The sequence below is a fragment of the Rana temporaria genome, chromosome 4 (genome assembly GCF_905171775.1).
Source record: "Rana temporaria chromosome 4, aRanTem1.1, whole genome shotgun sequence".
NCBI classification, from domain to species: Eukaryota; Metazoa; Chordata; class Amphibia; order Anura; family Ranidae; genus Rana; species Rana temporaria.
In genome coordinates this window covers 462,464,183-462,479,357 of record NC_053492.1, presented here as the reverse complement: position 1 = coordinate 462,479,357, position 15,175 = coordinate 462,464,183, and the positions used below count along the sequence as shown (strand labels likewise).

The 15,175-nt window shown below is 51.3% G+C and overlaps 1 protein-coding gene across 1 annotated transcript in view; it reads left to right on the top strand.

Moving 5' to 3' along the window:
- Positions 1-7,100: 7,100 nt before the first annotated feature.
- The window catches only part of NAPB (NSF attachment protein beta), a 52,572-nt gene continuing 44,497 nt past the window's right edge, over positions 7,101-15,175 (top strand). Inside the window, exon 1 of the mRNA XM_040351679.1 lies at positions 7,101-7,309. Coding sequence (XP_040207613.1) covers positions 7,206-7,309 — 104 coding nt within the window. The 5' untranslated portion in view covers positions 7,101-7,205. The remainder of the gene's footprint in view (positions 7,310-15,175) is intronic.

Genomic DNA, 15,175 nt, shown 5'->3' with positions numbered 1-15,175 from the left:
TGCCTCCCCCTTCCCATAGGCGTGCGCAAGGGGGGTGCCTGGGCACACTCTAATTCTAGGGTTGGCAACTAATCAATGGCAATCTCCCCAGTGACCATGGGCAGGTGACAGCAGGGCCGGCCTTAGGTGTTCAGGCGCCCTATGTGAGCTAATCCTTTGGTGCCCCCCATCTTCACCCCTCGCCCCCTTGTCACCTAAACTGACTTACCTTTCGGTGGACGGTGCGCCTTTGCATTTAAAAATGGCGCCGCCCGGCGCTTAGACACCACTGCGCATGCGCCGTCTGCCTGAGAATAGCCAAGGTTTTCTGGCTTTCCGGTGAAGCGGCGGCGCATGTGCAGTGTGCCTGTCGGGGCCGGCAGCAGACATTTTTTTCAGGTGCTGCAACTGATGCATTGCTCTTTACCCAGTCCCAGGGCAGGGGGACCTGGCAGCGCGCAGGGAGACCTGGCAGCGCCTGCTGCTGTGACTCATAGGACTCAGACTCCTGTGATGATAATGTGAGTAACTAACTGCGACTCACATTCTGCAAGCTTTGATGGTTGCACTGCGCCCCTGTTGCCCATGCGCCCTGTGCAGCCGCACAGCTCGCACACCCCAAAGGCCGGCCCTGGGTGACAGGTAAACTGCAATCCTTCCTTGCTGACCCCCAGAACCTGGACAGGAGGTGGAATTTAGTGGAACCAATCTGTATTTTCCTCCTGCAGCAGCTGAAAGTAGGCTTCTCCTCCTCTCCCTCTCGCCGACATTCAGCTGCCACAAGAGGAAAATTCCAATACCATAACAATATATGCCATGCCCCCTGTCCCTGTTCTTTCTGCTGCTTGGGTACCCCCTTGCTCCCCCCTCTCCCATTGCTTCAGGATGGAGAGCTGGGAAGAGGCCGGTAAATATCTCACACATGCATGTGTGTTGGAGCTTTGACATACCTCCCAACTTTTTGAGATGAGAATGAGGGACACCTATCAGCAAAAGCATGCAGGCATAGGATACATCCTTTGCCACGCCCCCTTAAAGGAGAATTGTACAAAAAAAACAAGATTGGTTAAACACACAAGTGCTTTTTTTACCACTACTATTCCTTTATATTGGTTTTTGGAGTTTACAAATGAAGCAATTTAGAAATCAGATGAAAGGTTTAGCGCTGGAAAACACGTTTTGATAGAAAAAAAGTGCATTTTACATACATCTATATAGATAAGACCAAAATGAGGGACAAATGAGGATGAATGAGGGACATTGCTCTAAATCAGAGAAAGTCCCTCGAAATCAGGGACAGTTGGGAGCTATGCTTTGAGGTGAATACCCCATTTCAATAGGCTGCGTACACCTATGCCCCTTCCTTATGGTTAATGTACAAAAAGAGGTAAAACATGCAAGCCAGTCCAATCACATCCATAGTTTCAGGTTATTCACATTTTCCTTTCCAATAGTTTTATTTTTTTTATATGCTTTTTATTAGAGATGGGGCGGACACCCCCAGTTCGGTTCGTGACAGAACTTTTGAACATCACAAAACCGAACAACGAACCCCATTTAAGTCTATGGGACCCGAACTGGGAAAATCAAAAGTGTCCATTTTGAAGGATTAGTTATTGGGCATACAAAGGGTATGGGGGTCTGAGTACTGCCCTGGGCCTGGGGGACATGTATCAATGAAAATAAAGTTTGTAAAAAGATCATTTTTAAATGAGCAGTGATTTACTGATGCGTAAAGTAAAACAATAAAAATGTTAAATGTCTTTAAATATAGTGCCTGGGGGTTTCTTTAGTCCGCCTGTAACGTGGCACATCTGTACCATGTATAAAACCTGCTGTAGTAAAAATTACATTTATAAAGCCAAAAAAAAGAAATTTACCCTGCAAGCTTACTTTATTTTATAAACAATTGGCTTTGGGAGGCAGTCTGTATGATGAGGCCATAATGCAGTGCACTGGGAACAGGATTAGGGTTTGTTTGGATAATTTGTGGTTCTGTTTTGCAGACTTTGGATAGAAATAACAGGTGCGGAAATATTGGACTTTGGGTGTTGGTGGTGCCTTCACACCATAACCCTAGTGAAGTACTCTTGATGAAAGCAAGAAATGACCTTGCTATCAAAAATTTTAATGATGTGCACCTGTCAAATATGTGTGGAAAAATTGGTCCTTGGGTGTTAATTGTGCCCATGAAACCTACACCAAAAACATTTTTCCAGATAAAATCAACACCCACAAAGCTAGACAGCGTAGACAGTCTTGGCGAGATTCCAGATCGTGAAAACACTTAATCGGCGACATCGGCATTAGGGGCTTGATAGCTGCTGCTAATCCAGAAATGATCCATTTTAATAAATGTCAACCGATCAATGGAGTCTGTGGACAGACGCCCTCTTTTATCTGTCACAAAACCTCTGACAGCACTGAATGGCCATTCGGAAAGGACTCTGGATGCAGGCAAGCCCTGCAGCTCAATTGCATACTGTGCAAGTTCTGGCCAGTGGTCTATTCTCATGACCCAGTAGCCCAGTGGATCATCAACTAGAAGGCTCTCCATGTCTGTTTTTTCCGTGGATAATCTCCCACCATATGATACAGACGCTGCCAATGGGATGTGGAAGCTGACAGCCCTGGGCGCCAAAGGACTAAAAAAAAATTGAAATGCATCACTGAGGCCGCCTCCTTCTCCACCAGAGTCTCTGGAACTGCCTCCTCCCAGCCACATACTACTCCCGAGAGTACTGCGGACAGAAAACCATCTCTTAAGGTTTGACATATGTTGTCCTCTGCTTCAATGTATTCAAAACTGACAGAATCCTCCTCCTCCCTCTCCTCTTGTGTGTTCTGTGATGTCACAAGAATGGTATCTGCATAAAGCGGGCCTTGAGAGGAAAAAAAGTCCTCCTGCTGCTCTGCCTCGAGTGCCCTGTCCAGAATGCCACGCAGAGTCTGCTCCAGCAGGAACACAACAGGGATTGTGTCATTGATGCATGCATAGTCACGGCTCACCATCCTTGTTGCCTCCTCAAATGGTGACAGTACAGTGCATGCATCCTTTATCAGCAGCCATTGCTGTGGGGAAAAAAGCTGAGTTGCCCTGCATGTGCAGCCGCTGCAGCATTGCCAAAATTGAGTTTCATTTGGTATGCATGTCACAAATCAGGCGGCTGTGTATGACTGCTTGAATTGGCTACAGACTCTTCTGGCCTGCTTTAGCAGATCTTCCAACCCTGGGTGCTTGTTTAACCACTTCCTTACCGCGTCATTGTGAAATGACGGCGGCAGGAACCCCTCCTCGATCCAGGAGGACGTCATATGACGTCCTGGGCTTTGCGGGTGGATATCTGAATGATGCCTGCAGCTAGAGGCATCATTCAGATATCCTTCTCTCCTGCCGGCGATTCTGCACAACGCAAGAACGATCATAGCGGCGATTCCGCCGCTAGATCGTTCTTACAGGCGGCGGGAGGGGACATCCCCCCTCCCGCCGCCATCCGGTGCTTCTCCGGGCTCTCCCGTGCCATCGGGGGCCCGGAGAATGAATCGTCCGGCGCTGGCAGGAAGCATAGAGATGACTGGTGACCAGATGGTCACCAGTCATCTCTATGACCGTCGGAGGACTCGGGCGCGATGTGATGACGTCACGCCCGGGTCCCCGTAAGTAAACAAAGCCGCAATTGCGGCTGCTAAGCAACCGTAAGCATGAGATCGGTGAATTTTTTTTCACCGATTTCATGCTTTCCAGCCTGGAGGAGAGATGTGGGGTCTTATTGACCCCGCATCTCTCCATAAAGAGGACCTGTCACACACATTCCTATTACAAGGGATGTTTACATTCCTTGTAATAGGAATAAAAGTGATAATAAAAAAAATTAAATAAAAAAAAAAGTGTAAAAAAAGAAATAAATATGTAAAAAAAAAAAAAGAAATACATTTATTTTTTTTTAACGCCCCTGTCCCCAGTAGCTTGCGCGCAGAAGCGAACGCACACGCAAGTCCCGCCGACATATGTAAACGCCGTTAAAACCACATATGTGAGGTATTGCCGCGTGCGTTAGAGTGCCAGCAACAATTCTAGCACTAGATCTCCTCTGTAAATCCAAACTGGTAACCTGTAAAAAAATTCAAAGCGTTGCCTATGGAGATTTTTAAGTACCGAAGTTTGGCGCCATTCCATGAGTGTGCGCAATTTTAAAGCGTGACATGTTAGGTATCTATTTACTCGGTGTAACATCATCTTTCATATTTTACAAAACAATTGGGCTAACTTTACTGTTTTGTTATTTTTTTAATTCATGAAACAATTTTTTTCCAAAAAAAAAGGCGTTTGAAAAATGATTGCGCAAATGGCGTGCAAGATAAAACGTTTCAATGACCGTCGTTTTATTCCCTAGGGTGTCTGCTAAAAAAACATATATAATGTTTGGGGGTTCTGCGTAATTTTCTAGCAAAAAAAATATGATTTGTACATGTAGGAAAGAAGTGCCAGAATAGGCCTGGTATGGATGTGTGTATAACTGCCCTGTATGGAAGTGGTTAAAAAACGATTGCACAACCAAATTGAGGACATGAGCCAGGCATGGCATGTGTTTCAACTTTCCCTGTCGAAGGGCGGACAGGAGGTTAGTGCAAACCACCATTCCTGGCTCAAGCTGGCATGGCGTAAAACCACCTCTGGGCCTGCCCCGGCAGAGCAGAAAGAATCTCTGCTCCGGTGTGACTCCTGTCCCCTAGACAGACCAGCTGAAGTACTGCATGGCACTTTTTAGCCTGACTTATTGAATAGCCCATTCGACGACAAATCACCACCAGCTGTATGGAGACGTGGTGGCAAAACAAGCTCCAGCACTGAGCCCTGTCATGCATCCTTCCGAGTTGCAAGCAGAGTTGCCCAGTGTGCTGTGAACAAAATATATTGTCCCTGACCATGCTTGCTGGACCACGTGGACCTTGCTGCTAACTGTCTTTTCCAATAATGCCACAACATTGCCTTCCACATGATGGTACAGAGCTGGAATGGCCTTGCGTGCAAAGAAATAGCAACTGGGAACCTGCCATTGTGGTACAGCACATTCTGCAAATTCAGGGAGGTGGGCAGATTCCCCCAGACGGAAAGGCAGGAGTTGTAAAGCCAGCAGCTTTAGAGGCTGAGCATGTGGGTGGCAGTGACTGTTTCGCTGCAGCAGCTGGGGCAGAGAAATTTGCCTGCTATACTTTATAGCTGGTGTTGTGATGCTGGCAAACGTGCTGCAAGGACCTGTGACACCCTTCGCTATACCATCATCCCTGTCATTGGAGGCTGCTGAGAGGTTATGAGATATAGTGGGGGTAGACCTGAAAGATGAGGAGTGAGGAGGAGCAGAATCTTGTCCCTTTTTGTGTGGCTTTTAGGTGCTGTATCACATAAAATGGCCTGGTCATGAAGGGGGGGGGGGGGGTAAATCTTCCGAAAGGTCAAGTGGTTAAGGGGGCGTGGCAGGGGGTGTGTCCTATGCCCACATTATTATTATTATGCAAAATGTATATAGCGCCAACGGGTAATGCAGCACTTTACAATATAAAAAGGACATTTGCTAATGTGTCTCCCTTAATCCCATCTCAAAAAGTTGGGAGGTATGCTTCAGACCAAAAGGGTGACAACAGAAAGGGGAAAGAGAGACAGGCAGTGGCGGTGCGTCCATAGTGGGTGCAGGAGCGCCGCCCCCTCTCTCCTGCACCCGTCACTCAACAAGTGAATCTTGCATTGCATGAATCTACCTATTATCGCCGCTGCCGCCCACTATTCAGGTGTCCGGCCCGCTGTTGAGCGCTGGCCATCTGAATAACAGCGGTGGGTGTTTTTTGGAAATGCCTGATTAGAGCGAGAGGCTCTAAAAGGCTTCCCGGTTACAGCCTGTGAGCTTTAATCGGCTTCAAAATGGTTAACCAGTGGGCGCACAGGCTGTGCGTTCCCTGGTTAAACAATGCTGTGTTAGGGAATCGTTTCCCCAACACTGACCCACCTCTCAGCCAATTAGGTGCACCGGGTCTGGTTAACGGTGACCTGATTGGCTGAAGCGACATCGTTGGAGCGTGGAGAGGACGGCGCTGACCCGATGAAGGTAAGTACCGGGCTGGTGACAAACTGGCTGCATTGGGGGGAAACTGACGGCATTTGGGGACAAACTGGCTGCATTGGGGGGAAACTGACGGCATTTGGGGACAAACTGGCTGCATTTGGGGGGAAACTGGCTGCATTTGGGGGGAAACTGGCAACATATGGGGACAAATTGGCTGCATTTGGGGGGAAACTGGCTGCATTTGGGGGAAACTGGCGGCATTTGGGGACAAACTGGCTGCATTTGGGGACAAACTGGCTGTATTTGGGGAGAAACTGGCTGCATTTGGGGACAGACTGGCTGTACTTGGGGGGAACCTGGCTGCATTTGGAGGGAAACTGGCTGCATTGGGGGGGGGGCTGGCTGTATTTTGGGGGAAACTGGCGGCATTTGGGGACAAACTGGCTGCATTTTGGGACAAACTGGCTGTATTTGGGGACAAACTGGCTGTATTTGGGGGGAAACTGGCTGAATTTGGGGACAAACTGACTGTATTTGGGGGGAACCTGGCTGCATTTGGAGGGAAACTGGCTGCATTTGGGGGGCTGGCTGTATTTGGGGGGAAACTGGCTGCATTTGAGGGGAAACTGCCTGTATTTGGGGACAAACTGGCTGCATTTGAGGGGAAACGTGACGTTTGATGGGCACAGTGGCTGCGTTTAATGGGGACAGTGGTGGCAATTGATATTTTATTTTGCAGCTTGTTTGCACCCCCACAAACATTTTGAGCACCAGCCCTCCAAATGAGACACAGTCGTGTGCCATGGCGACCCTATCTCCTGTCAGAAAGCTCGTTTGCAGGTTGTCAGGCCAAGGAACTCTCATTTTCAGGAAGAAGCCACAAATAAAAACAGTCACATTCTTTTTTTTATTTTTCTTTCACAGAAAACTTTATTGATGTGACACCATGAGACCAGTGGGCGCGCTTTTGCCCTCAGTCCACACGTCTCCAGGTCGCGCCGTGCCCTCAGCCAACATGGCCGCCCACCACGCCCACTAGCGAGGACTCCATTTCCCGTCATGCTCGGCGGCCGGCTGTGAGGCAGACAGTGGCCGGCGGGGGTCAGTGCAGGAGGCGGATCGGTGTGTCAGTCGGTTTCTAGTTTCTGCGAGCAGATTCACCTCTCAATGGCCATGGACACTTCGGGGAAGGAGAGGGAGGCCGTGCAGCTGATGGCGGACGCGGAGAAGAGGGTGAAGTCGTCGCATTCCTTCCTGAGGGGTCTCTTCGGGTGAGGAGGAGGAGGGACGGGGGAGGGGAGGGAGGCCTGTCAGGGATGGAGCTGTCATCGGGAGCTGTCCGGAGTGCTGATCCCTGATTCCTTCTCCATTCCCCATACACTTCAATGGGGATCATCCCCTCCCCCCCATACACTTCAATGGGGATCATCCCCTCCCCCCCCACCACACAACATGTATGTCTGATGAGAAATCTCACATATGATGAGTCACATGACCCCAGCATTGGGGGCCCATTTATATAACTGGGGGGCATTTAGGCCTCACTAATGTGGCCCTCCCCCACCTATGATGAGTCACGTGACCCCTGCCATGGCACCATGGCATTGGCTGCTTAGGGGCTGATTTATATGGGGGGGGGGGGTATATAGGCCTCATTAATGCCACCCAGTATAATGAGTCACATGACCACTGCCATGGCATTGGCTGCATGGGGGACTATTTATATAACTGGGGGGGCATTTAGGCTTCATTAAAGCAGTCCTCCCCTCCCCCACTGATGAGTCATGTGAACCCTTGCAATGGCATTGGTTGCATGGAGGGCCCATTCATATTACAGGGGGAGGGGGGGGGGTTATAGGTCTCATTAAAGCGGCCCTCCCTTCCCCCACCTATGATGAGTCACGTGACCCCTGCCATGACATTGGTTTCATTGGGGTCAATTTATATAGACGGACGGGGGGTGTTACGGCCCCCCTTTTTATCACCTATGATGAGTCACGTGACCCCTACCATGGTATTGGCTGCATAGGGGACCATTCCTAATACTGGGGGGCATTTAGGACTCACTAATGTGGCCCTCCCCTCCCCCCACCTATGATGAGTCACATGACCACCGTGGCATTGGCTGCATGGGGGCCCATTTATATTAGGGGGGGCATATAGGCCTCATTAAAGCAGTCCTCTGCTCCCCCCCACCTATGTGATGAGTCACATAATCATTGCCCTGGCATTGGTTGCATGGGGGGGGCATTTATATAACAAGGGGGGCATATAGGCCTCATTAAAGCTTCAGCATTGGCTGCTTGGGGGGGGGGGGGCATATAGGCCTCATTAGCTCCCCCATCTATGATGAGTCACATGGTATTGGCTGCATGGGGGGGGGCATTCATATTACTGGGGGGGGCATATATGCCTCATTAATGTGGCCCTCCCCACCCGATGAGTCACATGATCCTTGTCATGGCATTAGCAGCTTAGAGGCTGATTGGTGTTGGGGAGAGGGGGGGGGGGGGGGGCATATAGGCCTTATTGAAGCGGCCCTCCCTTTTTCCCACCTATGAGTCCCATGGCATTGGCTGCCCATTCATATTACGGGGGGGGGGGCATATAGTCCTCATTAAAGTGGTCCTCCCTTCCCTCACCTATGAGTCGCATGACCCCAGCATTGGTTACTTGGGCGGGGGGGGGGGGCATATAGGGCCAGATTCACGTAGAATCGCGGCGGCGTAACGTATCGTAGATACGTTACACTGCCGCAAGTTTTCATCGCAAGTGCCTGATTCACAAAGCACTTGCGATGAAAACTACGCCGGCGGCCTCCGGCGCAAGGCGGGCCAATTCAAATGGGCGTGTGCTATTTAAATTGGGCGCGCTCCCGCGCCGGACCTACTGCACATGCTCCGTTTCGCAATTCCCGTCGTGCTTTGCGCGCCGTCATTTTTTCCGAACGGCGACGCGCGTAGCGTACTTCCGTATTCCCGGGCGTGTTACGCAAACGACGTTAAATTTTAAATTTCAAAGCGGGAACGACGGCCATACTTTAGACAGCAATACGATTGCTGACTAAAGTTAGGGCACCAAAAATGACGACTAAATTTGCGACGGGAAACTAGACTAACGGCGACGTAGTGAACGCAAAAATCCATTGTGGATCGCCGTAACTCCTAATTTGCATACCCGACGCTGGTTTACGACGCGAACTCCCCCCAGCGGCGGCCGAGGTATTGCATCCTAAGATCCGACAGTGTAAAACAGTTACACCTGTCGGATCTTAGGGATATCTATGCGTAACTGATTCTATGAATCAGTCGCATAGATAGAAACAGAGATACGACGGAGTATCCCTTTTGTGAATCTGGCCCATAGTCCTTATTAACTCCCCCATCTATGATGAGTCACATGATCCTTGGGGGCTTATTCATATTACAGGGGGGGGGGCATATATAGGCCTCAATAATGTGGCCCTCCCCCATCGAGGAGGGTCTTTTAAACCTCCAATAAAGCTGTCCTCAACCAGTGATTTCCCGATCACTGCGATTGGCAGCCACCTTGGTCACATGATCGTGAGCCCATGCTGCCACCTTCTGGTCGTACCCAGAGCCCCCCCGGGAGCGGCATGTGACAGTGCGGTCACCGAACCCTAGGCTGCCATGGATGCAGATGCCTAGGCTGGCCATACACTATACAATTTTCTTATACAATTTCCTTTAGATTTACTTTCAACTATGTAGTGCAAGGGCCTGCCTGACAGCGTACACATTGAAAGGGTTTAAGTCTGACCTCATATTATAGGGTTTTGGTAAATCTAAAGGGAAGTTGAATAAGAAAATTGTATAGTGTATGGCCAGCCTGAGACTGCTGTGGCTGCTTATGCCCTCCCCCCCCCCCCCCCTCGGGGCTGGGCGCTGGCTCTTCCAGAGGGGGAGGGGGGTTCTCATTCTTCATGGTTGAGCTTGGGTCACTCACGCGTAGGCTTTTGCATGCGCACGTCACCTAAACAGCAGTCCTAGCATTTCAGTAAGATGCACTTCCACGGCAAACCTGGGGAGAGAAAAGTCCAACATATTTTAAAAATGCGCCACGCTCAACCACATGGTGCTAAGGGCAGTTTGGCGCACATGGGTGCCATTAAAGCGGTATCAAATCCGAAAGCAAACGTTTCTTATATTGCAGCTTACCGATTCTTAGATGTGATGGCTGCATTAGTTTTATTTTTCAGGTTTTCTTTTTTTCTATTTTCAATCTGGTGATCCAGCCAGCAAGTCTGTTTTTTTTTTTTTTTTTTCAAAAAGCTCTCCAGCATATAGTATTAGGTTACATGGATGAGACAAACCCTTTAACACTGACAGATGCTTGCAATGATCAGCTTTATGTAAAGCCTTTATCCCAAAATTGATAAAAATAATAAAAAATGCTGTAATTGATTATAAAGTGTGAGCTGCAGATTTGCTTCAGTTTTAGAAATCTTCTAAAAACATCTAACCCTCCCCCCAGACTGACAATGCTGCGGTCTGCTGTGCCCCCCGTTCTCCTTCATCCAGAGTCGGGGGGGGGCTCTAATACAGGAAGTGTGTTACTGGCCAGATCACCAGGTGAAAACACAGGGAAAAAGCCAAAGAAAACTGAACTAGCTTGGTTCTGGGAGGATGTCCTCCAATGTGCGCCGCCCTGTGACCGCCCTGTGCTTTTGTACATAAATAATCACAGATGGTCAAACGGGCCAATCACAGCTGGTCACAGTGTAAACAAACTTGCCAGTTATTGTCTCTCTTTTTCTCACACAGAGACGTGTGAGGAAAAGAGCGGATCTGACAGGGCACAGTGAGTAATCAGTGCGGCCTCATCTACGCCCCTCAGTGCCTGCCCGGCCTCATTTGCGCAGCGTCATCTGTGCCCCTCTGTGCCTTTGCGGCGCCATCTGCGCCCCTCTGTGCCTGCGCGGCGCCCCTCTGTGCCTGCGCGGCGCCATCTGCGCCCCTCTTTGCCTGTGCGGCGTCATCTGCGCCCCTCTGTGCCTGCGCGGCCCCATCTGCGCAGCATCATCTGCGCCCCTCAGTGCCTGCGCGGCCTCATCTGCGCCCCTCAGTGCCTGCCCGGCCTCATCTGCGCAGCGTCATCTGCGCCCCTCAGTGCCTGCCTGGCCTCATCTGTGCAGCGTCATCTGCGCCCCTCAGTGCCTGCGCGGCCTCATTTGCGCCCCTCAGTGCCTGCGTGGCCTCATTTGCGCAGCGTCATCTGCGCCCCTCAGTGCCTGCGTGGCCTCATCTGCGCCCCTCAGTGCCTGCGTGGCCTCATCTGCGCAGCGTCATCTGCGCCCCTCAGTGCCTGCGCGGCATCATCTGCGCCCCTCAGTGCCTGCCCGGCCTCATCTGCGCAGCATCATCTGCGCCCCTCAGTGCCTGCGCGGCCTATCTGCGCCCCTCAGTGCCTGCGTGGCCTCATCTGCGCAGCGTCATCTGCGCCCCTCAGTGCCTGCGTGGCCTCATCTGTGCCCCTTAGTGCCTGCGTGGCCTCATCTGCGCGGCCTCATCTGCGCGGCCTCATCTGCGCAGCCTCATCTGCGCCTCTCAGTGCCTGCGTGGCCTCATCTGCGCCCCTCAGTGCCTGCCCGGCCTCATCTGCGCAGCGTCATCTGCGCCCCTCAGTGCCTGCGTGGCCTCATCTGCGCCCCTCAGTGCCTGCCCGGCCTCATCTGCGCAGCATCATCTGCGCCCCTCAGTGCCTGCTCGGCCTCATCTGTGTGGCGTCATCTGCGCCCCTCAGTGCCTGCGTGGCATCATCTGCGCCCCTCAGCGAAAAAGAAAAATGACTTATTTGCAACATTTTATAACAGAAACTAAAACTTTTTTTTTTTGTGTGGTATTTTTTCATTTATAGTGCAAATAATAAAAACCCCAGGGGTGATTAAATACCACCAAAAGAAAGCTCTATCTGTATGAAAAAAATGATAAACATTTCATACAGCACAGTGTTGCATGACTGCGCAATTGTCATTCAAAGTATGGCGGCGATGAAACCTGAAGATAGGCCTGGGCAGGAGGGGGGGGGGGGGGGGAGGTGCCCGGTATCCGGTATTGAAGTGGTGAAGGATTATTGTCACCCCTGTGCGTCTGTTAAGGATCAGCGCGTTTCCACGCGGGTTGGGAATGTACCCGATTATGAGCTTGTTTTTCACCCGCACAAGTATGAAGCTGACGATACGGTGCAGGCGTCTTCTCTTTTACTAACATTGCAGGTGGGGACACATGTAGGGAATGTGGGCATTAATGCCCTCCCTGACACCATTATGTGGTAAGCAAGGTTTTTTTTTTGCCCCAGAATGTTATATTGTAGCTGGATGTTTTGTGCGTGTGTGGAGGAGGAGCGGCACTCAACTGCCTGATTTTACCATCCCAGCTGCCAGTGTAAATACCCCCTTATATTGGAGGCCAGTGGAAAGAATGCCCCTTACGGTGGTTGCCAGTGGGGATAATGCCCCTTACGTTGGTTGTTGGTGGAGAGGATGTCCCTGTGGAGAGGATGCCCCTTGCGTTGCCAGTGGGGAGGATGCCCCTTGCGTTGCCAGTGGGGAGGATGCCCCTTGCGTTGCCAGTGGGGAGGATGCCCCTTGCGTTGCCAGTGGGGAGGATGCCCCTTGCGTTGCCAGTGGGGAGGATGCCCCTTGCGTTGCCAGTGGGGAGGATGCCCCTTGCGTTGCCAGTGGGGAGGATGCCCCTTGCCTTGGTGGCCAGTGGAGAGGATGCCCCTTGCCTTGGTGGCCAGTGGAGAGAATGTCCCTTGCCTTGGTTGCCAGTGGAGAGAATGTCCCTTGCCTTGGTTGCCAGTGGAGAGAATGCCCCTTGCGTTGGTTGCCAGTGGAGAGAATGCCCCCTGCGTTGGTTGCCAGTGGGGAGAATGCCCCCTGCGTTGGTTGCCAGTGGGGAGGATGCCCCCTGCGTTGGTTGCCAGTGGGGAGGATGCCCCCTGCGTTGGTTGCCAGTGGGGAGGATGCCCCCTGCGTTGGTTGCCAGTGGGGAGGATGCCCCCTGCGTTGGTTGCCAGTGGGGAGGATGCCCCTTGCGTTGGTTGCCAGTGGGGAGGATGCCCCTTGCGTTGGTTGCCAGTGGGGAGGATGCCCCTTGCGTTGGTTGCCAGTGGGGAGGATGCCCCTTGCGTTGGTTGCCAGTGGGGAGGATGCCCCTTGCGTTGCTTGCCAGTGGGGAGGATGCCCCCTGCGTTGGTTGCCAGTGGGCAGTGGGGAGGATGCCCCCTGCGTTGGTTGCCAGTGGGGAGGATGCCCCCTGCCTTGGTGGCCAGTGGGGAGGATGCCCCCTGCCTTGGTGGCCAGTGGGGAGGATGCCCCTTACAGACAGCTTAAAATGGTAATTGGTGTCATGCAGTGCTCTCTGCCAGATGGTGTTGGACTAGGGTGGCCACATTTCCCAACTACTATTCGGGGACACCCTCCCTTCCCAAAAATCGGCTTGTGCTGTATTGAATCGCAGCACAGTGATTGGACACAAGAGGCGGGATTTATGATTTCTCCAATCACAAGCAGTGGGCGGGGATTGTGCTCCTCCAGGCATTCCCGGGCCAAGACAAGTGCTGTCAGTGAGTAAAGCGGTGATGTGGCGGCCCGGGGGGATGGCTGTGTCGGTTTCATTCCAGGACACTGTATTGTCTTAGAATAATTGTGCCCGGGACAGACCTTCAAAATGAGGGACATGTGGTCACCCTATGTTGGACCTGCCACTATGCAGGCTCCATCAGATCGGAGGTCAGTCATCCACAGCTCAGGGGGCCCCTGGTGACCTCTGGAAGAACCCCGATTAGGAATGACTGACCTAGTAGTAAATGGAGATGCCTCTTAAAAGGAAACCCCTCCTGGTTCCTGGATTGGACACACTGGCTCCTGTATTCCATACAATGTCCCCCCCCCCCCCCCCGGTGTTCCTCCATATGTAATGTACAGTATATATGAAATGTAGGGAAAGACGTAGAACACGTATATATTGTAGTGAAGAATTCTCTGCCCGTGACGGCTTTTCCTTTCCTTGTTTTGTTCTTTTAGTACGAGAGGCTGCAGTGTCAGTATAAAGCATTGTCATCATTGCTCCAGAGCCACCAATTATCATAAATGTAATCTGATTAGTAGGTGGAACATTGGTGACGTATCCATTGTATATGAGCCCCGGATTTACATAAAGTTGCTCTGAGGGTTGGAGTAATTCCTGCGCCTAGAATCCCAATAAATGATTTCCTGTTTAACCCCCTGAGAAAAGGGGCGAAATTTAAAGACTCGGGGCCAGATTCTGGTAGAATCCGCGACAGCGTAGTGTAAGCCATTTACACTACGCCGCCGCAAATTACTGGAGCAAGTGCCGTATTCTCCAAGCACTTGCTCCGTAATTTGCTGCTGCGTAGTGTAAATGGCCCGGCGTAAGGCCGCGTAATTCAAAGGGGGCGGCTTGTATTTAAATTAAGCGCGCCCCCCGCGCCGATCTAACTGCGCATGCGCCGGGCATAAAAATAGCCCAGTGCGCATGCTCCAGCTCACGACGGAGAACGTCAATGACGCCAACGTGAGCGTCATTGACGTAAAGTCCTATTCGCGAACGACTTAGGAAAACGACGGAAAAAAATGACGCTGACCCAACGCCATACTTAACATGGCATACGATGGACCTTCGTAAACTTGCCCCTCATATAGCAGGGGCAAGTTTACGCTTACGGAAACGTCGTAAATTCACTGCGTCGTCCGCTCGGTAATCGGCGTAAATAGCTAATTTGCATAGACGGGGAAAACGACCAGGCGACACCTAGCGGCGGGAAAAAAATTGCATCTAAGATCTCACAGCGTAAGAGCCTTACGCCTGTCAGATCTAAGGGATATCTAAGAATCGGTCACATAGATACGCCGGGCCAGATTAGGACTTACGACGGCGTAAATGGCGTTGCGCCGTCGTAAGCCTTTTAAGAATCTGGCCCTCGGTCTACATTTTTTTTTGCCACAATTTACTCTTCCATCCATATTTATGGTCACAATGCCTAATCCTCCCCGCAAATTGCCCCAATTCCCGCTTATCAGGATTGTGGCGTGCTTCTCCCTGCAGTGTGTTTAAATCTGGCATGCTCTGCCTGCACAGCCAAATCCAGTG